The sequence below is a fragment of the Podarcis gaigeae genome, assembly GCF_964106915.1.
Source record: "Podarcis gaigeae genome assembly, chromosome: Z".
NCBI lineage: Eukaryota > Metazoa > Chordata > Lepidosauria > Squamata > Lacertidae > Podarcis > Podarcis gaigeae.
The window spans coordinates 13323496-13345465 of NC_139691.1; the positions used below are offsets into that span (position 1 = coordinate 13323496).

A 21970-nucleotide genomic window follows, 5' to 3' on the forward strand; every position below is an offset into this window, starting at 1 on the left:
GAGCCTGACCATTAGAATCATGGAAACATAGAATCATAGCATTGAAAGGGATCCCAATTGTCATCTAGTCCAACCCCTGCAATGCAGGAATCTCAGCTAAAGCATCCATGGCAGATGGCCACCCAACCTCTGCTTAAAAACCTCCAAGGAAGGAGAGTCCACAACCTCCAGAGGGAGACTGTCCCACTGTCTTTTTTGATGCTTCTGATCTAGCTTAAGGATCCATGTAGACCAGCACTGTTTCTAACAGTGCATAGAGTGAAGAGGCACAGGAATATTAAGGACTGGAGAGCAAAGAAACCAGCATTGCTGAGGCTCGCTGAGGGCTGTCTCCGCAAACACTGATTTGTGCCCCCCAACCCCCTCACAAAAAAAGACGTCATCCATCCACGCAAACAGCGCTGATGACAAGGCCCTCTCTGCACGAGAATGGCACTGTGCTGCTTGCCAGACAACACTCAAAAGGGGTGGGTGGGTGGAAACCCTGCATGGCTTCACTAAACAAAGCAGCCTTTCAGCCTTTTGAAAAAATTGACGGGTAGAAGGTTTGCAGGACAGGAGCTATGGCTCTTTTGTGGGAAAAGCCGTCAGAAAGTCAGAAATTGGATGAAACAGAGTGGAGCTGCTGTGCTAAGAGGTGGATAAATAAGATAAAGGAGAAAGGCTGGAGTCTTTGAGTTGGGATTTGAATGTGGCTAAATATATCAGCCCAGCCTTTGCCCATCTAGCGTCCCCCTCCTTCAATAATTTATTACCTGCCCTTCACCCTCAGTTCACAGGGTGGGTTACAACAATTAAAATGAAGAATTAAAAATAGTTCACAGCAACTTACAATCACAGAAATAAGGTGTGTCCTTTAAAAAGTGTTAAAGGCCAAGCAAGGTAAAGAAGCACAACTTCAGCATTTGCCGGAAGATGTATAATGAAGGTGCCAGATGCAACTCTGTGGGAAGGGAGTTCCACAACTGAGGGGCTGCCACAAATAAGGCCCTCTTCCAGGCCACCCCACCCCCAGTCTCTGAGGATAGAGGGACTATCAAGATTAAAAGAAATATTAGATTTGCATGTTTGGGTAGGCTTGGCTAAACAAAAACTGTTTTAAGCAGGCTATGAAAGTAGTACAGTCCAAGAAGGTCCGTCAGGAAGGAGGTGGTCTTCCAGTCTGAGTCGCTTAAGGCTTTTAAATACAAACACGAGCAACCTGAATTGCGCCCAGAAATGAATTGGATGATGATTCCCATAAGCCCCAGCCAGTGCCTCCCTGTTTCTTGGTGGTTTCCCATTGTTGCTCAACAGCCAATCTGCCTTCCTTTACGGACCCATCCTCTTCTGCTTCTTCAACCTGCTGACCTGACTTCCCGGCAGAGAGGATTTCAGGCACTGCTTGGACATTGCCCTTATGAGCTGATCATCACTTTGGTCAGTGTTGTCTTCGGCTGTGGCCCAGGCAAGTCTTATTCCTGGTCAATGTCCCAGCAGAGGCTCTGCATTGGGTCTTAGCTGGGGGCCAGCCAGGATTTGCCACTCTGACCTGCAGTGCTTCAGCTGCCCAACACAGATCAAGGGATAGAAAAGGATTGAATATGGAGAGGAAAATGTTGGGAAGAGAGAAAAGTTCAAGTCACACACACACACACACACACACACACACACACACAGAGTATCTTTCTAATTCACCCTTGGGTCTTGGAAGCCAGAATATGAGGTCCCCTGTCAAATATTTTGGGATGTATCGAACTAAGCTCTACTCAGGGTAGACCCAATGAAATTAATGTTAGTCACACCCATCAGTTTCAAATGGGCCTTTTCAGCATAGGATGTATACTGGATGCAACATAATGTAACACTGGCTAACACAAAATATTTATTTTGTGCTGGTAAGAAAGAGAACTTTCAGCATGGCAGCACCTACACTCCGGAACTCCCTGCCTATCGATATAACAGGCAAGTGCTTTCACTGTACTACTTTTGTCGCCTGCTTAACACAGTCTTTGTTTAGTCAATCCTATCCGGACATTCAAATGCCGACATTTCTTTTAATCTGATAATTTAACTTTGGCTTCTATTGATAGTTTTAATGTATATTTTGTGTGTGTGTGTGTGTTTCGCAAACTGCTTAGAGGTTTTATTTGGAGTTAAGTCATAGACAAACGTTTTTAAATCAAATAAATAAACAAATACACCCTTTTGATGCCCCCCTGCCCTTTCCTCCCATCCATTTAATGCAGAAAAGAGATCCAAACCATGGGGCCAACAACATCACCTGCTGAGAGCTCTTACCGATAGCGCAGAGGGCGTGCTTGAGCTCCAGGGTGAAGGTGGAGAGAGGCACATCTTCTGACACAGGCATGATGGCGACTGTGGAGAGGTTGCTAGCAGGGTTGCTGGCATCCCATTTGCTCCCAGAGGCATGCAGTCCAAGTGGGTGACCTGCTGTGAAGAACAGCCATTCAGAAAGTTGCACATTATCCACACCACCCCCAAACACACACAAACACATGCACTTGCCAGGGCTGGCTCTACTGTTTGGGCAGGGTGAAGCCTTAGGTGGCTGCTATTTTATTTTTTATTTATTTTATTTAATGGTTTTCACAAGTGTATAAGAAAATACAAACATCAGGCAATTAATTCCTAGTGTCATGAAAGGGACAAGCTGTTAGTTGCTGAATTTACCATTATTTATTTATAGGAATACTTCAGAACTGCTATAACATAATTCTATTTTTAAAAATACATACAATCATTCAGGCCTGTTGGCAGAAACCAAGTCTTCAAGAGATGCCAGAGTGTCAAAAGCAAGGGGGCCTGTCACATCTCTGATAGAAGGGTGTTTTACAGTACTGGGCTGGCAATACTAAATGCTTGATTTCTGCTTGTGGGCCAGTCCAGCCTTCCAGCCTCTGTAACAATTGTTGTGCAATGTCAATGCCTGGAAATAAATTCCTGAATGGAAATATTCTTAGCCACATATTTAGGCTCTGTTGATCAGAAGGTTATCTCATTTCTGCTCCAAGTTTCCAGTCACAGAAAAAGGAAGAATAGAAACAGCAGAAAAATGAGTAAGAGTGGAGGAAAATGTAATAAGCATGGATCAGTCAATGCTGGACTGTACAAAGCTCAAACACACACACACACACACAGAGAGAGGGGGGGGGCAGAACTACAGTGTAAGGACAGTTCCAGCAGTGCAATCATCTCTCCAGCCAATAGCAGCGCTCCAATCACCTTAAAGAAAGAGCCAATTGGCTGGTTCTTCCACCCCAAGGAGAGTGTGGAAGTGGAAACAGCCAATCCCTCTCCACCTTTGCCAAACCCCAACACATGGGAAAGGGAAAAAGGGGAGGCAAGGATGCATCGTCCTACCCCCTTGCTGAAGGCTGCCAAGGATCTTCTCGCCAAGCAAATGGATAAGCCGAGTCACAACCTGGCAAGAGACACACAAACATCAGACCAAACAGTGCTGAGGGATGGCAGAAGTGTCTTTAACAGGCAGCCGCATTGAGATTTATTGTGGCGGGGGGGGGGGGACACACACGGCGGATTGTAAATGGACCATAGCCAAGATGCTCAGAGGCTGGAGGCTCCTTGATACAAAAGAAAAGCTTCAAGGGAAACAATGGTTTCTTTGCTAAAGTTTTGCAATAAGTTTATTTCCCCCAGAAATTCATTCTTCCTGCTTTGAAGGCTCTGTTTTAACCCTTTCAACTTTGTTCAAAGGGCATTTATCCGTGTGTGTGTGTGTGTGTGTGTGTGTGTGTATAAGAAGAAAGCATTTCTTCACACAGTGCAAACTATGGAACTCTCTCCCACAGGAGGCAGTGATGGCCACCACCTTGAATGGCTTTAAAAGGGGGTTAGAAAAAACTGTGTAGGTTAAGGCTACTCGCCATGATAACTATGCTAACTATGCTCTGCCTCTACAGTCAGAGACAGTAATGCTTGAAAGCGAGTTGCTGAAAACTGCAGGAGGGAAGGGAGCTCTGATGCTGTGAGAACAGGAAATGAATGAGATGGGCCACTGGCTGATCCAACAGGGCTCTTCTCATGTTCTTACGGGATGCATTGCTCATTTTAACATAACAATTCCATGGCATAAGTTAGGCAGAGAAACTGTGATGAAATATCTGGCCCAGAGTCAGCTCTGTGGCTGTAATTTGAACCTGGCTTTGAACCTGGATCTTAGGCTTGATAGTTCTTCCCCTGTACCATAGAGGGAGGAAGGAAGAGAAGGTCAAGGTAAACTTATGGTGGCGAAAGGATGCTCCCTTGTACTAAATCAGACCACTGGTCCACCTAGCTCAGTATATAGTCTCTACACAGACTGGCAGCAGCTCCTCAGGCTTTCTCCCAGGTAGGGATGTCTCTTCCTCCTCTGCCTAGAGATGCTGGATATTGCAACTGGGACCTTTTGCCTGCAAAGTAGATGCTCCACCACTGTACAGTTGTACCTTGGTTTTTGAACAGCTTAGTTCTCGAACATTTTGGCTCCCGAACGCTGCAAACCTGGAAGTGAGTGTTCCGGTTTGCAAACTATTTTTGGAAGCCAAACGTCCAACGGGGCTTCCACAGCAATCAGAAGCCGTGCTTTGGTTTCCAAAAGTTTTGGAAGTCAAATGGACTTCTGGAATGGATTCCGTCCGACTTCCAAGGTACTACTGTACTATGGTCCTTCCCAGGAACACAGTAAGTTGCGTGATACCAAGTCAGGCCACTGCCCCATCTGGGATAGTATTTTCTGCACTGACTGGCAACAGCTCCCCAGGGCTTCAAGCAGTCCCACCTGGAGATGCTGGAGACTGAACCTTCTGCATGCCGTGGAGATGCTTTCCCACTGAGCCACAGCCCATTCTGTACACTCTCAGAGCTGCCCTTGTTCTTTCCCCTGAGGTACCCGCTCAAATTAAGCAGGACAAAACTGGAAATAATATAAGTGCATAGACCTCTACAGGTGTGTGCATATACATGTGTACACACACACACACACACACACACACACACACACACACACACACACACACTGTTGTGCCTATGCTCACTCTACTCACCAACCCACCCACTCCCGCCATCCCCCCATATTAACCCTTCCCCCCATTAACCCCCTAGGACTTCTTTCCACCCTGTGCAACTTCTTAGCTCACTTTTCACCTTGATTTAAGATTGTTATGTTGGTAGGGAAGCAAAGAATTAAAAGCGCAGCATATTCACAGCCCTGCCCATTAACCTCCCAAGCATGACCTTGGGGTCATGGAGGAAGGAGTTTGCAGCCCTCTGCCAGAAGCTGCACTCCTTCATGTGACTTGCTATAAAAACAAGCGCGCACACAAACACACACACACAAATCCCAAAAGCAGCTCTGAGTGAGCACACAGCAGGTTGCTTACTGCCACTGGTTGAGTCACACTGGCGCTGCCATGGCGACGCACCAGGAACATCAATTTCGGATTTGAACAAGGCGAGCAGCATACGATTTCCTTGGAGTTTTAAAAGCATGCTGAGCACTTCGCTCGTATACACACACACACACACACACACACGGGTACACAAGGGCTTTTTTCTATATAAAGAGAGAGAATGTAGTTCTACTATATTTCTATGATGTCAGTAACCAAAACAAACCAAATTGCTTGAGCTCTTCTGATATTGGCAAGAAACGCCAATATAGTGGCATGAGAGATTCCCACTGAAGCAAATAATGTCTTCAGACAAAGCTGCGGGGGAGCAATCTAAAGCCAATTGGAAAAGAGAGAGTGCCAACCTGATGTCACTTAAATTTCCTATGGCTGTTTTGAACATCATTATTGCAGCTTGGACGTTTTAGTATTTCATTATTTAGGCCTTATGAATGAAACTAGGAATGCAGGCTGAGATATATATATTTAATATTAGGTGATGTCTGGATTTGCTATCAGCCTTGAGCTTCCTTTGAAAACTGGTGGTTGGCAATATTAGAAGTTATTAAAACAAACAAATCTTTCCAACTAAGCTACTCACTCGAATTCCGGCACATTTTTGCACAGGAGTATGCAAAAAAGTTTGTGAATTGGGTTCCAAACCAAACAGTGGCCAACCAGATACTCTGGGAAGGTCATAAGCAGGGGACAAAGGAGGTCATTTGCCTCTGCTGCTTAAACCCCACCCCACCCCACCCGCCAACAATTCAGTAGTACACTGCTGCTATACATGTAGGTTGCATTTCACTGCCATGATTAAACAGCTGCGATAAGCCAGCCCTCCTTACATTTATCACCTTTTTTAAAAGCCAATGCATATCATGGTACTGGATTCTCTAAGTCAGGAGTGGAGAAGCTCTGGTCCCATATGTTGCTGAACTACAACTTCCATCAGCCTTAGCAAGCATGGCCAATGGCAAGGGACAATGGGAGTTACAGTTCAGCAACATCTGGAGGCCCAAAGATTCCCCACACCTACTCTAAGTCAAAATACCTTTTAGACTAATGATCTAGTATTAACACATACATTTGAGGACCTACTTTTGAATGCTATATTTGTACTGTGCTGAGACCCACCTTAGCTCAGGTCACTACTCAACAGTGAGCCTTGACCCACCAGCTGAAGACAAATAGCTTTAAGGGATTGATGCTTCGACAGAAATGGTAGCTCTTTCTGTCTGGCCCTGAGCCAAGTGCTGATCAGCTTCAATCTGGGCAATTCCAAATTCTAGCTTTTATGAAATAGGAAGGGGAAATCCATAATTCCTAGCATCCATAACTTCATAAACATCTCCCTAGTACCGAAAGCTACTTACAAGAATAGATCCACATTCATTCTTTTCATCCACACACATTCCAGAAATCCTGGGATGGCACCCACATTCTGATTATCTTTACTACCACTTAAAAATCAAAATGAAGTTTCTAGTCCCTTACAATTGTACAGGCTGAGGGTGGGAAAGAAGTGTCAAATCCATTTGCTTCCTTTGCAGTAACAGTGCTCTGACCCCTTCATAGTTTCTACCGCCCTTTTCATTAAGGGTGGATTAAGGGTGGCTTGGAAGCAACGGATCACTCTGAAGCCAAGCTTCACTTTTCCCACACACGTCTGCAGTGCCAAAACTGAGGCTGCAATTGCAAACACAATGCCTATGTTGTAAGACCCAAGCAACCGTGCAGCACTTCAAGGACACAGCCCCTCGTCCGGGGGCGGGGAACAGCAGAGGTAATTTATCACAATCCCCAGAGACGCCTCTGGACTTATGCACAGCAGCCACAAAGTACTCAAAGTGTAATTTTTAAAAAGATTAATTATTAAGCAGACCCCTTTACAGATCCAGAGGTGGGTCAAGTCCCCAGCTTCAGAAAAATGCAAATACTGCAGATGAGAAGCCATTCATCACTCCAACTGAGAGCCAAAGTCCATCACCCTGTGAAGCAGAAAGTACATGACCTGTCAAGCCCCCAGACCCAACGTCTCTCCTTGCTTTCTTGAGGGTGGACTTGCTCCGCACCAAAAACCCCTCTTGAACTGACTCTGAACGAAACAACCATGAGAAAAAAGCAAGACTTGTTTGAAAAGAAAAAGATATTGCTTTGGAGTAATTGGAAGAAAATCAGGACACCACCCATAAAGGACTAGGCAGTTAAAATCTGGGATGCTGTCTACGTGATAAAGCTTACCAAGGTTGTGAGAACCAGAGAAGGCAGGCAATTTGATCACCTCTTAATAGAAAAATGGAATCCCATAATAAGAAATTTGGTGTAACAAGGTTCAAGACAATGTAAATCCGTTCATATTGCTTGGGACTTCATGATTTCAGTACATCTGATTTCTAAATCCTATTTTTGCTTCCATTCTCTGTTCTGGGTAGTGCTGTCATATTACTGTTTCTTTGCCTTTTAAGCTTTCAAATGATAAATTTAAGAAAAAATATTGCTTTGGAAAGACCCATTAACATTCAGGGTGCAAGGTAGAACACACTCACTCTGTGAGGAAGGGGATATCAATTGGTAGTAGAAGGGTTTTGTGGTTTATTTCCTTTGATTCCTTCTAGTTTTCCTAGACCATGATGGGAATTTTGTTGAAACTATTTATTCCATGTGCACTCCTGCAACCTCTTCCTCCACGGAACGGCAGCAAGCGCAACAGCTGTCTCTTATTACTATCCTGAAAACCCTGGGAAGATAGGAATAGGGTGCAACAGATCCAAGGTCACCCAAAGACGTTCCATGTCTGGATTTGAACCCAAATCCAAAGGCCACTCTCTAAACCACTGCCATTTAGGTACATTAAGAGATGTATATAAATTTGACTCAGAGTAGACCCATTGAAATTAATTTACCAAAGTTAGTCACTGCAGGGTGTTGAACTAGATTTCCCCCAGGGTCTCTTCCAAATCTACAATTCTATGATTCTACGTACATCAATTTCAATGGGTCCAATGTTGGATATTGTCCAATGTTTTGGGTCCTGGTTATGTCTGATGTAGTTTTATCTTAACCAGTTAACTGCGTTTTATTTCAAAAATTACACATCCCTTACATGGGAGTAAAGAAAGCTGCGTATTACTAAGCAACACCACTGGTCCATCTAGCTCAGTATTGTCCACCTATGGGCATCAGCTCTCCAAGGTTTCAGGCAGGAGAAATTCCCAGCCCTTCCTGAAGCACTGAACCTGGGACCTTCTGCATGGAAGTCAGATGCCCAATGCCCCTTTCAGTAACCCTAGGGCTGCCTGTGGCCCTCACATTCCTTTAGGTGCTATGGGGGTAAAAGAGAGATAGAGAAAAGGAGTTAAAAGAGAGGGGGGTTGTCCAACCTATTTTTGGATTTGGTCCCCCCCACCACCATCTTTGATTCTAGCCCTGGGCAGCACTGGTATTCAGTCCCGCTGCCCTGACAGAAAAAAGGCTACTCACCCCTGCCCCTAAGCTAATCTCAGATGCTTGTCAGTACACAGGCTGATTGACAGCCTGCTTTTCATAGCACCTGTAATTCACCTACTTTTAAAAAACCCAAAACAGACCTGGTTTGGGGCAAAGAATTTCCCCAACCTCCACTGCCTATTAAGCTAAAAAAAACTCCAAAAACTAGTTCCATGGCCCTATTTCCATATGAAGACAATAGCAGTGTTGCTGGCAAATAATACACAGATTGAGCTATATTCTAAATATAGAGGAGCAAAAGAAGCTTTAAACACAAACAAAGGCAGGGGGAAGGCAGAGAGGGAGAGGGAGAAGAGAAGGGAAGTCTGCAAGTTAATAGTCAGGACAGCAGCAGGCAGAAACTCTGAAAGCAGAGGGAAAATGCCATCAAGTGGTGTTAGGAAGAGTCAAAAGGTCAGACAAGAGTCAAAAGGTTACTGCCTTCCAGATCCAATATAATCAATTTTGGTCCTACATACTGTGATCAATAAGCCTTTCATCAATGAGGGGACCAACAGAGAGCAGCTCTTTAAAACCAACACATAATCATGTACAAGCGACTTCCCACTTATGCAGGGATTACGTAAATGCTTGTAAATAAGGAGCCCCATCAGAGTGGGGAACTAAGGCGATTTCTTCTTCTTTTACAACAAAAAAGGTTCAGAGATCTTCAGAATCCTGCCTAACAAAAAGCAACCCATACTGTACCATTGCCTCAAGATCGCCAGAAAGGGCAGGGAACAGCTCGCTTGAGCCCACTGTAATACAGCTTCTCGCCCAACAGCTGTTGAATAGGGTAGTGCAGGAAGCAGCAAGAGCTTCTGTGTGCCATTTTGGAGCCCATAAGTCCTTTTCTCTTTTTTTTTTAAGCCTTTAAAGCCTCTTTGTGCTCTGGGGAGGGTATTCTTTCAAGCCACAAGGACTTTCCAGCTTTCTCCAGCCATTTGAATTGATTTGACCTGATTGATTGATTACCCAGAACCGCACAGTCGCGTATGAGTCAATTGCGTGTAACTGGGAAGATGCCTGTATTGATAGACAAACTGAGCTAATTCCATGGGGGCAGTGGGAGAAGAAGAAGAGAAGAAGAGTTTGGATTTGGTATCCCGCTTTATCACTATCCAAAGGTGTCTCAAAGCGGCTAACATTCTCCTTTCCCTTCCTCCCCCACAACAAACACTCTGTGAGGTGAGTGGGGCTGAGAGACTTCAGAGAAGTGAGACTAGCCCAAGGTCACCCAGCAGCTGCATGTGGAAGAGCGGAGAAATGAACCCAGTTCCCCAGATTACGAGTCTACCGCTCTTAACCACTACACCACTCTGGCTCTCGAAAAAGTCAAAGGTTTTTTGGCATCAAAGCAGATGATCTCAACAACTCCTCCTGCCCACGGCTCAAGTGATGGGCCTGGAGATGTCCACAAAGCCCATCACTGATCGGTTACTGCACCAACTATACATGCAAAAGGTCTCCAGATTCAATCCCAAGGATCTCCAGAAAGGACTGAGAAAGAGTCATGCCCAAAATCTTGGAGAGCTCTTGCCAATCAGCACAGACTGAGGGTGGAGGAATCTGTGGCCCTACAGTGGATATTGGATTCCAGCTCTCATCAGTCCAAGTCAGTGTGGTCAATAGTCATGGATGATGCGAGTAGGGCCACATTTATGCCACACATTTAAAGTAATTGAATAATAATTGTTTCCCCCGAGGAATTACGGGAGCTGCGGTTTGTTCAGGGCTGCTGAGAGTTGTCAGGAGATCCCGCTATTCCACTACCAGAGCTATCATTCTCAGAGTGGCTTCACAATGAATCCCGCTTCACAGGAAAAGTTGAGAACTGTAGCTTTAGGAGGGGAATAAGGTGTCTCCTAACAACTCTTGACCCCCTTAATAAGTTATACATCTCAGAATTCCTTGGGAAAAGCCATGACTCTTCAAAGTGATACCATAGTGCTTGAAATGTATCATGTGAATGTGGCCCTGGAATCAGACATCATCTGGAGGACCAACTTTGGCACAGACAATACTGAACCAGATACATGTGCACATGTGTTTTTATTCTGTCTGACAATTGTGTAACACACTGTGCCAGGATGCAGAGGAGGAGGAGGAATCTAGAGCCTGACCACCCACCTTGAGCTGGAATGTTTTTTGAATTCCTGGCAAGGTTGGCTAGGCCCACATCATCACATCAAGCAGGTGGTTTTTGATAGCCCAGCTGTTGAATTTCACAGTAAGTTGCGCTTCAATTTAAAAGCACAAGGCGCATATTAGACCCAAGGGGAAAATCTTGGATTCCTTTTTTTGAAAAGGACAAGTGTGCCTCCACCGAGTCACCTTTTAGAAATAAAAGGAACAGGCAAGCCAAAGGAATAGACCCTTAATATAAACCGAACATAAAGGTGCATTGCCAGAAGGATGTAGACATTTGACTCCGATATCAAGCATCAAGCCAGGCCCAGGGAGACAATGGTTCAAATTCCTGCTTCTGCAATTTGTTTTGGAAAGTTCTCTATTTGTTACATATTTGGATGCTTCTTAAGATATCATAATCAAATGATGGCCTCTGAGAGCAAGGATGAGGTTTTCATCTACATCTGGATACAACTGGGTGCCATTGTGAATCAACATTAAAGAAATTGGAGTTCTTGTTGAAAGTACACTAAAAAGGATATACCAAGAGCTCTGGCCAAAAGTTTCAATACAAGGAATAATTCCTACTCGAGAGTTGAAAAGAAAAACGTGTATATTCTGCTAAGAATAACAGTTTTAAACTAATAGTAGATTTAAACACAATGTATAAGTGCGACAGTTTTAAATAATAGTAAATTTAAACACAACGTTTAAGTGCAAAGATAATGTAGTTTCAAATATGCAGTGATATAGTATAAAGGTACATAAAATACCAGTACACAACAATTGTTTTATACAAGTCTCAATGGCAGTCAAAAGAGTCCATATTATATAAAATCAGAATAAAGAATCAAATAGGGCCAAAAAGAAGTATCCGGAGTATGAATCAGATGTGCGACTCAGTAGTGGTGACCAGAAAAATGATGTCAGTAACCAAAACAAACCAAATTCTGCTTTAGAAAAGCTAGATTCCACAAACTGCATGCATTTAAATACATTAATTAGTAGCCCTGGCCCATCACAGTCCAGCATCCTGTTCTTACAGTGGTCAGTCAGATTCCTCTAGGAAGCCCACAAGCAGGACACAAGGGCAGTCTCATTCTCCCACTATGTTCCCCAACAACTGATATCCAGAGTACCAGTGTGGTGTAGTGGTTACAGCGCTGGACTAGGACCTGGTGGGAGACCCTGGTTCAAATCACCACTCAGCCATGAGGCTCACTGGATGACCTTGGGCCAGTCACTGCCTCTCAGCCTAACCTACCTCACAGGGTTGTTGTGAGGATAAAATGGTGAAGAAGAGAACTATGTATGCCGCATTAAGCTCCTTGGAGGAAAGATGGGATATAAATGCCAAAAAAAAAAGAGAAAAAGGTTGGAAGGCATTAGAGGCAAAATGGGCAATCCAGGCTACTCTAAGCCATGCCCACAAGACAAAATGGTGGTTACCTTGCTGAACAAGAGTGTTTTGTACTATGATAGAGCCCACTAGCTTACCTGGGGGAATTTGCGTTTGATTGAAGTCAGCGCTCCCTCTGGAAGTTTGGCCAGCTCAGAATCACGAACTGCGTGTACTGTTGTTGCCCTGGGCTGGTGGGTTAAGGCTTCAACCTAAGATAGAGAGAAGAGAAAGTTGCTGCTGAGATGGCAGTGGTAATCGCCGTAGCGCTGCTGTGGTACCAGCAACTGCCATAGCACTGGCAAACCAAAACATAGCACAAAGCAGGTGTAACCTCTGCTTCTAGCTGAACTTGTTCAGTTCTCTGTTTTCATTTGCCCCATATCTTTGATTGATTTCATAAGAGAGCAGGAAATGAAGTTTTGTTTGATTTCAGTAATATTCACAGCCCTATCCTACCTCCCAAGCCCAAAGTATTCAAACAGTGTATTGGGGGGGGGGGGACTTACTTAAGTAATTCTTTCTTAATAAACCAATGCTCCTCTTTCCTAAAAGAGTAGTCCTGTCTGCTGTCTTCTGACATAGTTCACTGCTCTGGGCTTGCCTCTTTCCCATCAGCCTCTGCAGGGAAATGGGTAACTGAGCCCAGTCATGACATCAAGTATAAGAATTGCTCCTCATCCTGAGATGCAGCAGAATTGCCTAGACCAGGGTTTCCCAAACTTGGGTCTCTAGCTGTTTTTGAACTACAACTCCCATCATCCCTAGCTAGCAGGACCAGTGGTCAGAGATGAAGGGAACTATAGTCCACAAACAGCTGGAGACTCAAGTCTGGAAAACCCTGGCCTAGAGGAAACTTCCTATTGAGTCCCTCTGAGTCACTGCTCCTTCAAAAACTGGGAGGCAATTTACAAAAACAAAATAAGTACTGTAAATAACTTTTAGATTCACACAAAAATGCAAAGATGGCTCCTCTGAGTGCAGAGTTCTTCCTGTTTCATACAAGAAGAGACCTGCTGGATCACACCAAAAAGGTCCATCCAGTAAGTATCCTGATTCCTATAATAGCCACCCAAGCACCCTGGCAATGCACTCCTGCTGTCACCCCCTCCCCCAACACATCTGGTGTTTAGGCAGCTGCCTCTGGACATGAATACTGCCTACAGGCATTGTGATTAATAGTCACTGATGGACTGCTCCTCCTTTGTCTAATCTCTGCTTCAAAGCCATGGGTCACCCCACATCTGAGGGCAGCAAACTCCATACGTTTATTTTGCACTGTAAGAAGATGTCACTTCTTTTGGCTGTCCTGAATCCTTCTTCTCATCACATTTCATAGGGTAACTCTTTCATGGGGTAGGGCTATAGCTGAGGGGTAAAACACCTGCTTTGCAAGCAAAATGTCCCAGGTTCAATCTCTAGCAGCATCTCCAGGTAGGCCTGAAAGAGATTCTCTGCCCTAAACTCCAGAGAGCTGCTGTCAGTCAGTGCAGACAATATTGAGATAGATAGACCAATGGTTCTGACTCAGTATAGAAGTGGTTTCCTGTGCATTTTATCATTATGGGAGAAATTTCTCTGTACACTTCCTACATACCATGCACAATTTCTACAGGTAAACCCATCGAATGTAAGAGCAAAGTGTGACTTGGAAGCTGAACTGAGATGGGCGAACCCCCCACATGAATGTGAGTATCCTTCAATTATTAGTTGATAGGGGAAGTGGGCTGGACAGGAGGTGGTTATGACTGAACCAAGTGGGAAGCATTGTCACTTAGAACCTGGCACAACCTTTGCAGATGAGAGCAGACTCATCCACCCTGACAGAGAACACACTTGCAAGAACAACATTCCTGAAAGGTGAGAGTCTCACTACTGAGAACCTCTTCGTCTTTAAAAACTTGGTAGAAAGAGGGATGGAACTTGATGGGACATTTTGTGTCACTTTTGCCCAGTTCTGAACTTCTTGCCCTGCTTCTGAATCGTCACTGTGTCTGCCGCTGAACCTACACCATTACGTTCCTGAATAAAGATCTATTTCTTACTCACAAGTAAGAGCCTCTGTTTGACAGGAGCCAGCAGAACTGCCTAATTCACCTCACATTTGGGGAGGCCTCTTTTCTCCAAGAGGTCTTCAAGAACCCAACATTTAGATCAAATGGATCAATGCTTTTTTTTAAGGAAATGAAGAGATATGGCCATGCCTTCTTTCGACAAAAAAATGGCGCTCCCACTGCCTGTTTACCACTTTCAAACCTAGGAACAGAGTGAGTCATCATTTAATGAGACCTCGTGCTAAGTGAAGTGACATTGCTCCCTGCCCTGAGGGAAGCGCTGACATTTTCCAGTGCCGGAACCTGACCCGGCTTTTGGTGGCAGGCTGCCCCATGAGAAGCGGTAGCAGCCCAGAAAGAATGGAGAGAAAGAACACTTGAGCCAGTCCAGTGCTTAGCAACTAATGGATTCAGTTAAGTGAATGGACGTCACTTGCCATTTGGGTCTGTTTACCCTGTTCCAACAGGAGCTGAAGACTAATTTGATTTATTATGTACGTACAATATTTCAAAATCGTAATCCAGCCTTCACCCACTTGGTCCCCCCCAGTTGTATACGCATTTCACCCTCAAAAATGACCCCCACAACTTTCCTGCATTAAAAACCTCGGCACAGAACCATATTCTGAGCGGCCACAGCCCACACTGATTCTCTCACTAACACTTTAGTAGTAGTATTTTGCACACCTGTGGAATTGTGACAGGGGCAGCAAGACCAGATGTTGTTGCCCAGCCAGTGAAGCTGATGGTCAGGGATGATGGGAGCTGGCAGTCCATCAACATCTGAAGGAACACAGAAATTCCCCACCTGTCCTTCTCCTTCCTTGGAGGTTTTTTAAGCAGAGGTTTGACGGTCATCTGCCATGGATGCTTTAGTTGAGATTCCTGCATTGTCAGGGGTTGGACTAGATGACCTGAAGGATCCCTTCCAACTTTACAATTCTATGATTCTCCATTGAAATCAGGACAACAATGGACAAAGAGGATGAATTTGTAAGCAATTTTTAAAAATATAAAAAGCCCTAAAAACAAATCTGTTCTTTGGATAGCAGGGGCACAACTTTTGCAACTGCCTACAGTATCAACTCTGCTCATTGCTCAGCAATCTTGGGTGCTAAGCCAAAACCAGAAAAATAAATATATATTTTTAAATAGGCACACAGAGGGTTGAGCTAATCTTCCCATCCTTTCATGAATAGGATAATTTGACTGTTTGAGCTACTGGTCCTGCTTGGATTTCATCAGAAATTAGAAAAAAAATGAATTAATACCACAATTAGTTTATCATGGATTGAATTGGAATCATAGATTATCTCTAAGGCTGTACACCTTAAAAGCTTATTTTTTAAAAAAGGTAAGATCAGCAAACTAGTCTGCTTAAGGATCGGCTGATTAACCAGCAGGGGCAACTCTTCATTAGCAAAGTTCTATTGTTTACTGATGGCTATATTTGTTCTTGGCCATTACTGGAAAAAATGATTAAATTTTTTTTTTAAAACCTCTCTAAAATTAGAAGTAAATTGTGCTTATCTTAATGTTCTCCCACATTTCTCAAAAGTACCATCTCTACTGAAGTTCTGGCTTTATGCTAGTTTATTTAGACTCCCGAAATAAAACCAATCAGTTACAAATTCTTTAAATCAGCTAATAGCCCTCCCTGCTTCTTGAATAGTGAAAAAGATTGTCAATTTTTTGAGATAATTAGCTAACAGATGTAGAAAAGCATATTCACGCCTTCTGCTTTTAGCTTTATCTTGATTTTGTGATGCTTTAACTGACCCTCAGGGTGAGAGCTGCTACTGTGATTGCTGTAATAACCATAGTATGGTTGATCCAACTTTTGTATCAGTTTATGAGATACAAGCTCATCAAATGTTTTATACATTGTACATTTGCACTTCTGTTAGGATGTCATAGTTCTAAGCTGAAGCTAATTTGATCATCTTGCGTATCTGCTATACCAGAAGCCAGTGCGAGGACAATTCCCAAAGTTGTTTTAACTGTCAATCTCTCTTTCCTGGGAACTCTTGGAATTATAACTCTGTGAGGGGTATAGGAATCTCCTAACACTCTCAGCACCCTGAACAAACAAAAGCGCTTTAAATGTATGGTGTGAATATGGCCCAAGAGAGGTGCATTCAGAAGTGATATAAAAACAGTAATCAGATGAGAGGTGCATGATTTAATTTAACCATTAAAAAAAAATGAAAACATTCCACAGCCTGGCTCCAGTGAACTACTTTAGACCCAAACAGTGCTGACTCAAACTTAATTCTTAAATCCCACTTCAGTGGCAGCAGTGGAAAAAAGCTCTGCTGGATGAGCTAAGGAACCTCATCTTCAGGGCATAGACCTAGCAGTGTGGATCTTTGCATCCTGGCCAAAACAAGTTTGAATGGCCTGATCTGCCAGTTCTTGCTCTCTCTGCACTGTCCCATCATGCTAATATTTATGAGTTGAATTAACCAGAATGTTTAGAGCAGGCTATAATACTCCTCTATCTCTTGAAGCGTAAAATGAAATTCACTGCCTCACAAGCTGGCTCAATGCAGTACTTGCTAATTTAATTTAATCTTTGTGGCAGTTTATCACCAGCTCCTGGGCTGAATACTGCTCTGGAAGTGCCTTTCAAACCTTTTGTTTTCCTTCAGAGTTTGCTGTCAGGGACAGCAGGACTTTGCGCTTTGAAATTATATGAATTTTACACACATACACACCAAAATTCCACAGCAGTATATGATAAATTCCGCAGCCCGCTAAAGCAAAAGAAAAATCGCCATCCCTGCTTCCATGCATAATTAATTCTGCTGCCAGCAGAGTTGAGGCATTTAAAAGATCATGACGCATTATAAAGATTGCACACCTCTTGTTGGAACAGATATTATAGCCAGAATGTCAGGCTTGAGCTTGTTATTTTTGAAAAGGGGTTATTAAGATGTAAGAAGCATGCCTTTTTTTAAAAAAACCAAAGTTTAATCGTAGATTCCAGCAGCCAAGCAACATTAATTGGATATATCTCTAGAAGTCTAATGCACATGTGAGAACAGAGGCAATAAGAGGTATGATTTTAAAATATAAAATAAGAATGTTTTAAAACCATGCAGAAAGCCACAGGTTCAATCTCCAGCATCTCTAGATAGTGATGGGAGAGCTCCTGTCTGAAACCCTGGAGAGCAATTGCCAAGTCAGCACTACGGGGCAAGATGGGCCAACTCAATATAAGGCAGCTTCTACTGTTCCTACAAACAAAATGGAGACTTCACTCTTACAACCCAAAGAGGTTCACCTCTAGAACACAAAAGAGGTAGGCTATTACTTGGCACAAGCCCTGAGTTTCTTTATGTCACTCTTCTAGGAATGCCTGATTGGAGAAGAAAAGCCCGGAACAGCAAGCTATGCAGTGATACAACGAGCAGCCTCCTCTCAAGGCAGGTTACTCAGCTGCCCATTTGTTCTGGAAATGACTGAATGTTCCAATCGTACATGATGCAAAACTACCCATTCATGCTCAGCCAAGGTCAGTGATCAGGGATGAGCACTGTAGCCCAGCAACATCTGGAGAGCCACAGATTCCCCATCATTGTTGGGGGTTGGTCAGGTGGCCCAACGGGAACCAATAGGATTCCATTTGGCTCTATAATGCAGCTGGATGGGCTGCTCAGCCTGAACAACTCGTTCCTTAGGGAAAGGCCAAGCTGCTTAGGCTCCTACTGCAACCTGCTGCCTCCAGTGCCATCAACAACTCAGAAAATGGGTTTGGTTCAAACAGGTCTCAATCCCAATCTAATTCACAAGCCAGGAGGAACTTACCACGCCAATCAGGTCACCACGGCCATATTCCCCCGTCAGCTGCTTTTTCCCATCATCCATCCTGATGACAGAGCGGAGCCGCCCGTTCAGCACAATGTAGGTGCAATCTGAGTTGTCCCCTTGCCTGTGGAAGGACACACCAGTTACAGGAGGGAAAGACCCTAACAGCACAATCTCCATTTCTGGCCTGATTTCTGGCAGGCCCAGAGCAGTCTAGGTCTATGGAATATTCAATAGACTGGGCCAGAAAAGCCACAGGAAGCTAACCTGCAGGGACTGTACTGCTTTTGACCACTGCGTGTTTGTGTCACTTTTCTACCTCCTCCTATTTTTGTTTAAAAACATACATGGGAGTATTTGAACTCCCTGCACATGGAAAACCTGGATGTCAGAGAAAAGACCCAGGCAGAATCCTACAAACAGACTAGCTTTCCACGCACAAGTTTATTTTAATTTAAAATTTTTATTACAATTTCCTTAAATGCACAAAATGCAAAAGGCTTGAAAACAAGAACAGCAGCAAAAATAAGCCAAAACTAATGCACCTTTTGGCATTCAGCATATCCATAGGCAAATTTGCTCAAGAGGTTTTAAAGCAAGAAAGTATTTCAATACATGCTTGTGTTCCTAGCAGTCCCCTCTATAGACTTTCATGTGGAAATGCTCCTATTCTGCACAGCTTTCCCCCACATCTACCCTATTGCCTCCTGCAAGGGACAGAAAAGCTTGACCACTGGGTAGGTTCCCCCATCCTCAATTTTGCAGGGGGAGGGGGCAAAGGGGTACACAAGCTTTCCATTTTGCACGCACCCTACCTATAAACAGCCCGTCCTGCTTCTACTTCCATCCAATCCAGAGCAAAGTCGATTTGCCTCACAAAAGATGACATCCGCTTCACAACTGTATGAGCCACACCCAGCACGACAGTGGGTTGCTCCCGCATTATCCTGAAAGGCAAGGTCTGGCAGTTAGGAAGAGTGTTGGGCCTCGGAGGGCACAGAGATGGCTAACTGCACCATTTGCCTAGCAAGGAAGGGAGGATGGGAGGGAGAAAGGGAAGAGAAGGAAGGAAGGTCCAAAATCCCAGTCCAAAACTCTTCTGCTAGCTTTGCTGGGTAATTTGATTCCACTATTCACCCACCCCTCAAAAAGTTAAACTCTGGCAGAGTCACCCTGACTTCTGTTTGCTGGATTGCTTGGGAGGCAAGTGCATTCTGAACCATTTTGGAAAGGGCTACATTTATTTTCCTTTCCTTTAACTGTTATTACTCTGCTTTTCAAACTGAATGGGGCCCTTAAGGCAGATGAAGTAATAAAATATTTAAAAAAACAAGAAGTGTTTTGTTTTGGTTTTTTTTTAAGGTCAAGCATACAGAATGGAATGAGAAACCAGCCAACAAACATTTCAAATAATCAGGGGCTTGTTTTATCCTTTTAAGTATGCTTGTCTCAAATTTCACTCTGTTACAACCCATTTATATTAACCCTAACCCTGGAGAGCTGCTACCACTACTGGTCAGGGTAGATAATACTGAGCTAGAGATGGACTGATGGTCTGACTCCATACAAGTCAGCTTTTTTTCATGGCCACTGGCTACTACGAGACTTGGGCGTGAGCCACAGTCTCAGTGCTCAAATTACGAGAGGAAAAGGATGCGGGGGGGGGGGGGATCATGATCCTCAATGCACAAAAAGGAGCAGCAGTCTCCAATGAAGAAGAAAAAATCAGGAGTAAATGAGTTGGGTGCAATTATTAAATTAAAAATGAGGTATAAAAATGCAACTTACATTGAAAGAAACAGGAAAAAAGAAAACAAAAATGGCATCAAAAGTTCTTTGTGTTTAATTTATTAGTATTATGCTGTTAATGCTTTGTTTGTTTTTCCTGTTCTGCATATAGTCTGCTTTCGTTGTTTAATAGAAAGAATTTTAAAAATAAAAAGGCAAAGCTCCCGCCAGTCGGTTTCTGGGGAAGGCATGATCCAAGGCTTCCTGATCCTTTTGCTTGCAACTCACCACACATCTCACAACTTCCCGCCTTCCCTGGTGGCTCCCACGCCCCCTGGTGATGGCTTAATTAGATACTAGGAAGGGGGATTCAAAAGCCCCCTGCCCTATGCTACCCAGCATTTATTTATTGAATCACAGCTGTGAGTTCAGGGAAATGGTGTAATTAGCTGGCATCTGCCCGGTACTTAAATCCCTCGGCAGGGGCACACCCAGTGGCAGAGCTCCCTGACAAGAGGGTGAGATGGGTCGTGGTACTGCTAACAGGCTGCTGCCTTAGTTGGTCCCACAGCTGGGCTGGAGACAAGGGCTGGCTTTGAACTGTTTCCTCCCACTACCCCTCACAGCACTTGCCTTCGTGACATTGCCTCAACTGGGGGAAGAAGGAAGGGGGAAGGGGGAAGCTTTCTGGGAGAGGAATGGGTCATCATTCAAGCTCTGGAGGCAGAGCATTGGCTGCAGCTAGACAAAAAGGGGAGCCAAGCAAAGATCCGATCAGATTCATATGAAATGCATTGTCCTTCAGTACACGTATGGAAAACAACACTGCATACCGAATCTGGCATCCTGGCATTTAAATAAATAAAAGGAAGGTGCTAGTCCTTAAGGTGGGAAAGATAGGTTAGAAAGTGCATAAGCAGTACCTGGCAAAAACCTCAATAGTGCTATGTGCACAGAAACAACCAGGATTCCTCCAAAGTGCACCTTGCACCGTCACTGAATGGTTTTTGATAACTGGTCAAGACACAACACTTTACCTGTGCCTTTGGTCACGTGGGTGACTTTCTTCACTCCTGCCCTGCTGTTGTGTGCTGCTGTTAACCTCGACACTGATTCTTCTATGACTTTAAGATTTTAATGTAGCCATTGTGATACCCTCAAGATGCTACAGGAATCTTAGCTCCCATCATCCCCAACCCTGTTCATGCTGGCTGGGACTGATGGGAGTTGCAGTCTTAAGCATCAGGAGGGCACTGGCCTAGAGGTATGATTCATTCAACCAAGGCTTAGAATTCCTAGCTTCCTCCAGCAATACTTGCAAACACATCAAAAGAGATGGGGGGGAGGGCTCACTCATAGAAGTGCGACTTGGAGATGGCCAGGAAGCTGCAATCGCGATTGGCCTTGATGGTGAAGATGAGGGGCTCCCCCGTAAGGGCAGCCAGCTGCCCCACCAGCTCCCCAGGGTGGGTGATGAACAGGCAGGTCTCCTCCTCTGAGTCAATCTTCCGCTGATAGACATGAAGCATTCCTGAGATCACAAATCGGATGTTGACATCCTGCAAGGGCAGAAGCAGAGTCTGTTCCTCTGTATCAGGTACCACCTGTTTCTATGTTTGCAAAGTCAAAGCCAGGGGTGGATTATATGGGGGAAGTGATGTTACAGTGGGAGTTGCAGTCCAGCAACACCTAGAGGGCTAAAGGTTACCCGATATCTATTCTAAGAGTTGAAGAGCCATAGCTCCATGAAGAAGTGCAAGTTTTGCATGCTGAAGGACTCAGGTAGCCCCAACATTTCCACACAGAGCTGGGAAAAGACTCAGTGCCTCAAACTGTAGAGAGCTGCTGCCAGTCAGTATAAACAGAACTGAGCTAGATGGACCAATGCTCTGGCTCGAGATGAGCCAGCCTAAGAGGTTCTTATGTAAAATACAGGACTGTGAGGACTAAATTCTTACTTCAACTTTAGG

The 21970-nt window shown here is 44.3% G+C and overlaps 1 protein-coding gene across 9 annotated transcripts in view; it reads right to left on the reverse strand.

The window, feature by feature from the left end:
- PNPLA7 (patatin like domain 7, lysophospholipase) overlaps window positions 1-21970 on the reverse strand; it is a 113786-nt gene that overhangs the window by 58238 nt on the left and 33578 nt on the right. For 5 of the 9 annotated variants that reach the window (XM_083721162.1, XM_083721156.1, XM_083721161.1 and 2 more), the window contains 6 exons: window positions 21354-21559; window positions 19088-19219; window positions 18273-18396; window positions 12507-12620; window positions 3364-3424; window positions 2281-2430 (listed from right to left, as the gene is read on the reverse strand). In XM_083721162.1, the coding sequence (XP_083577288.1) occupies window positions 2281-2430; window positions 3364-3424; window positions 12507-12620; window positions 18273-18396; window positions 19088-19219; window positions 21354-21559 (787 nt within the window). Of the gene's footprint in view, window positions 1-2280; window positions 2434-3363; window positions 3425-12506; window positions 12621-18272; window positions 18397-19087; window positions 19220-21353; window positions 21560-21970 lie in introns of all 9 variants that reach the window. The other 4 variants (XM_083721159.1, XM_083721158.1, XM_083721155.1 and 1 more) reach the window with 1 other exon arrangement.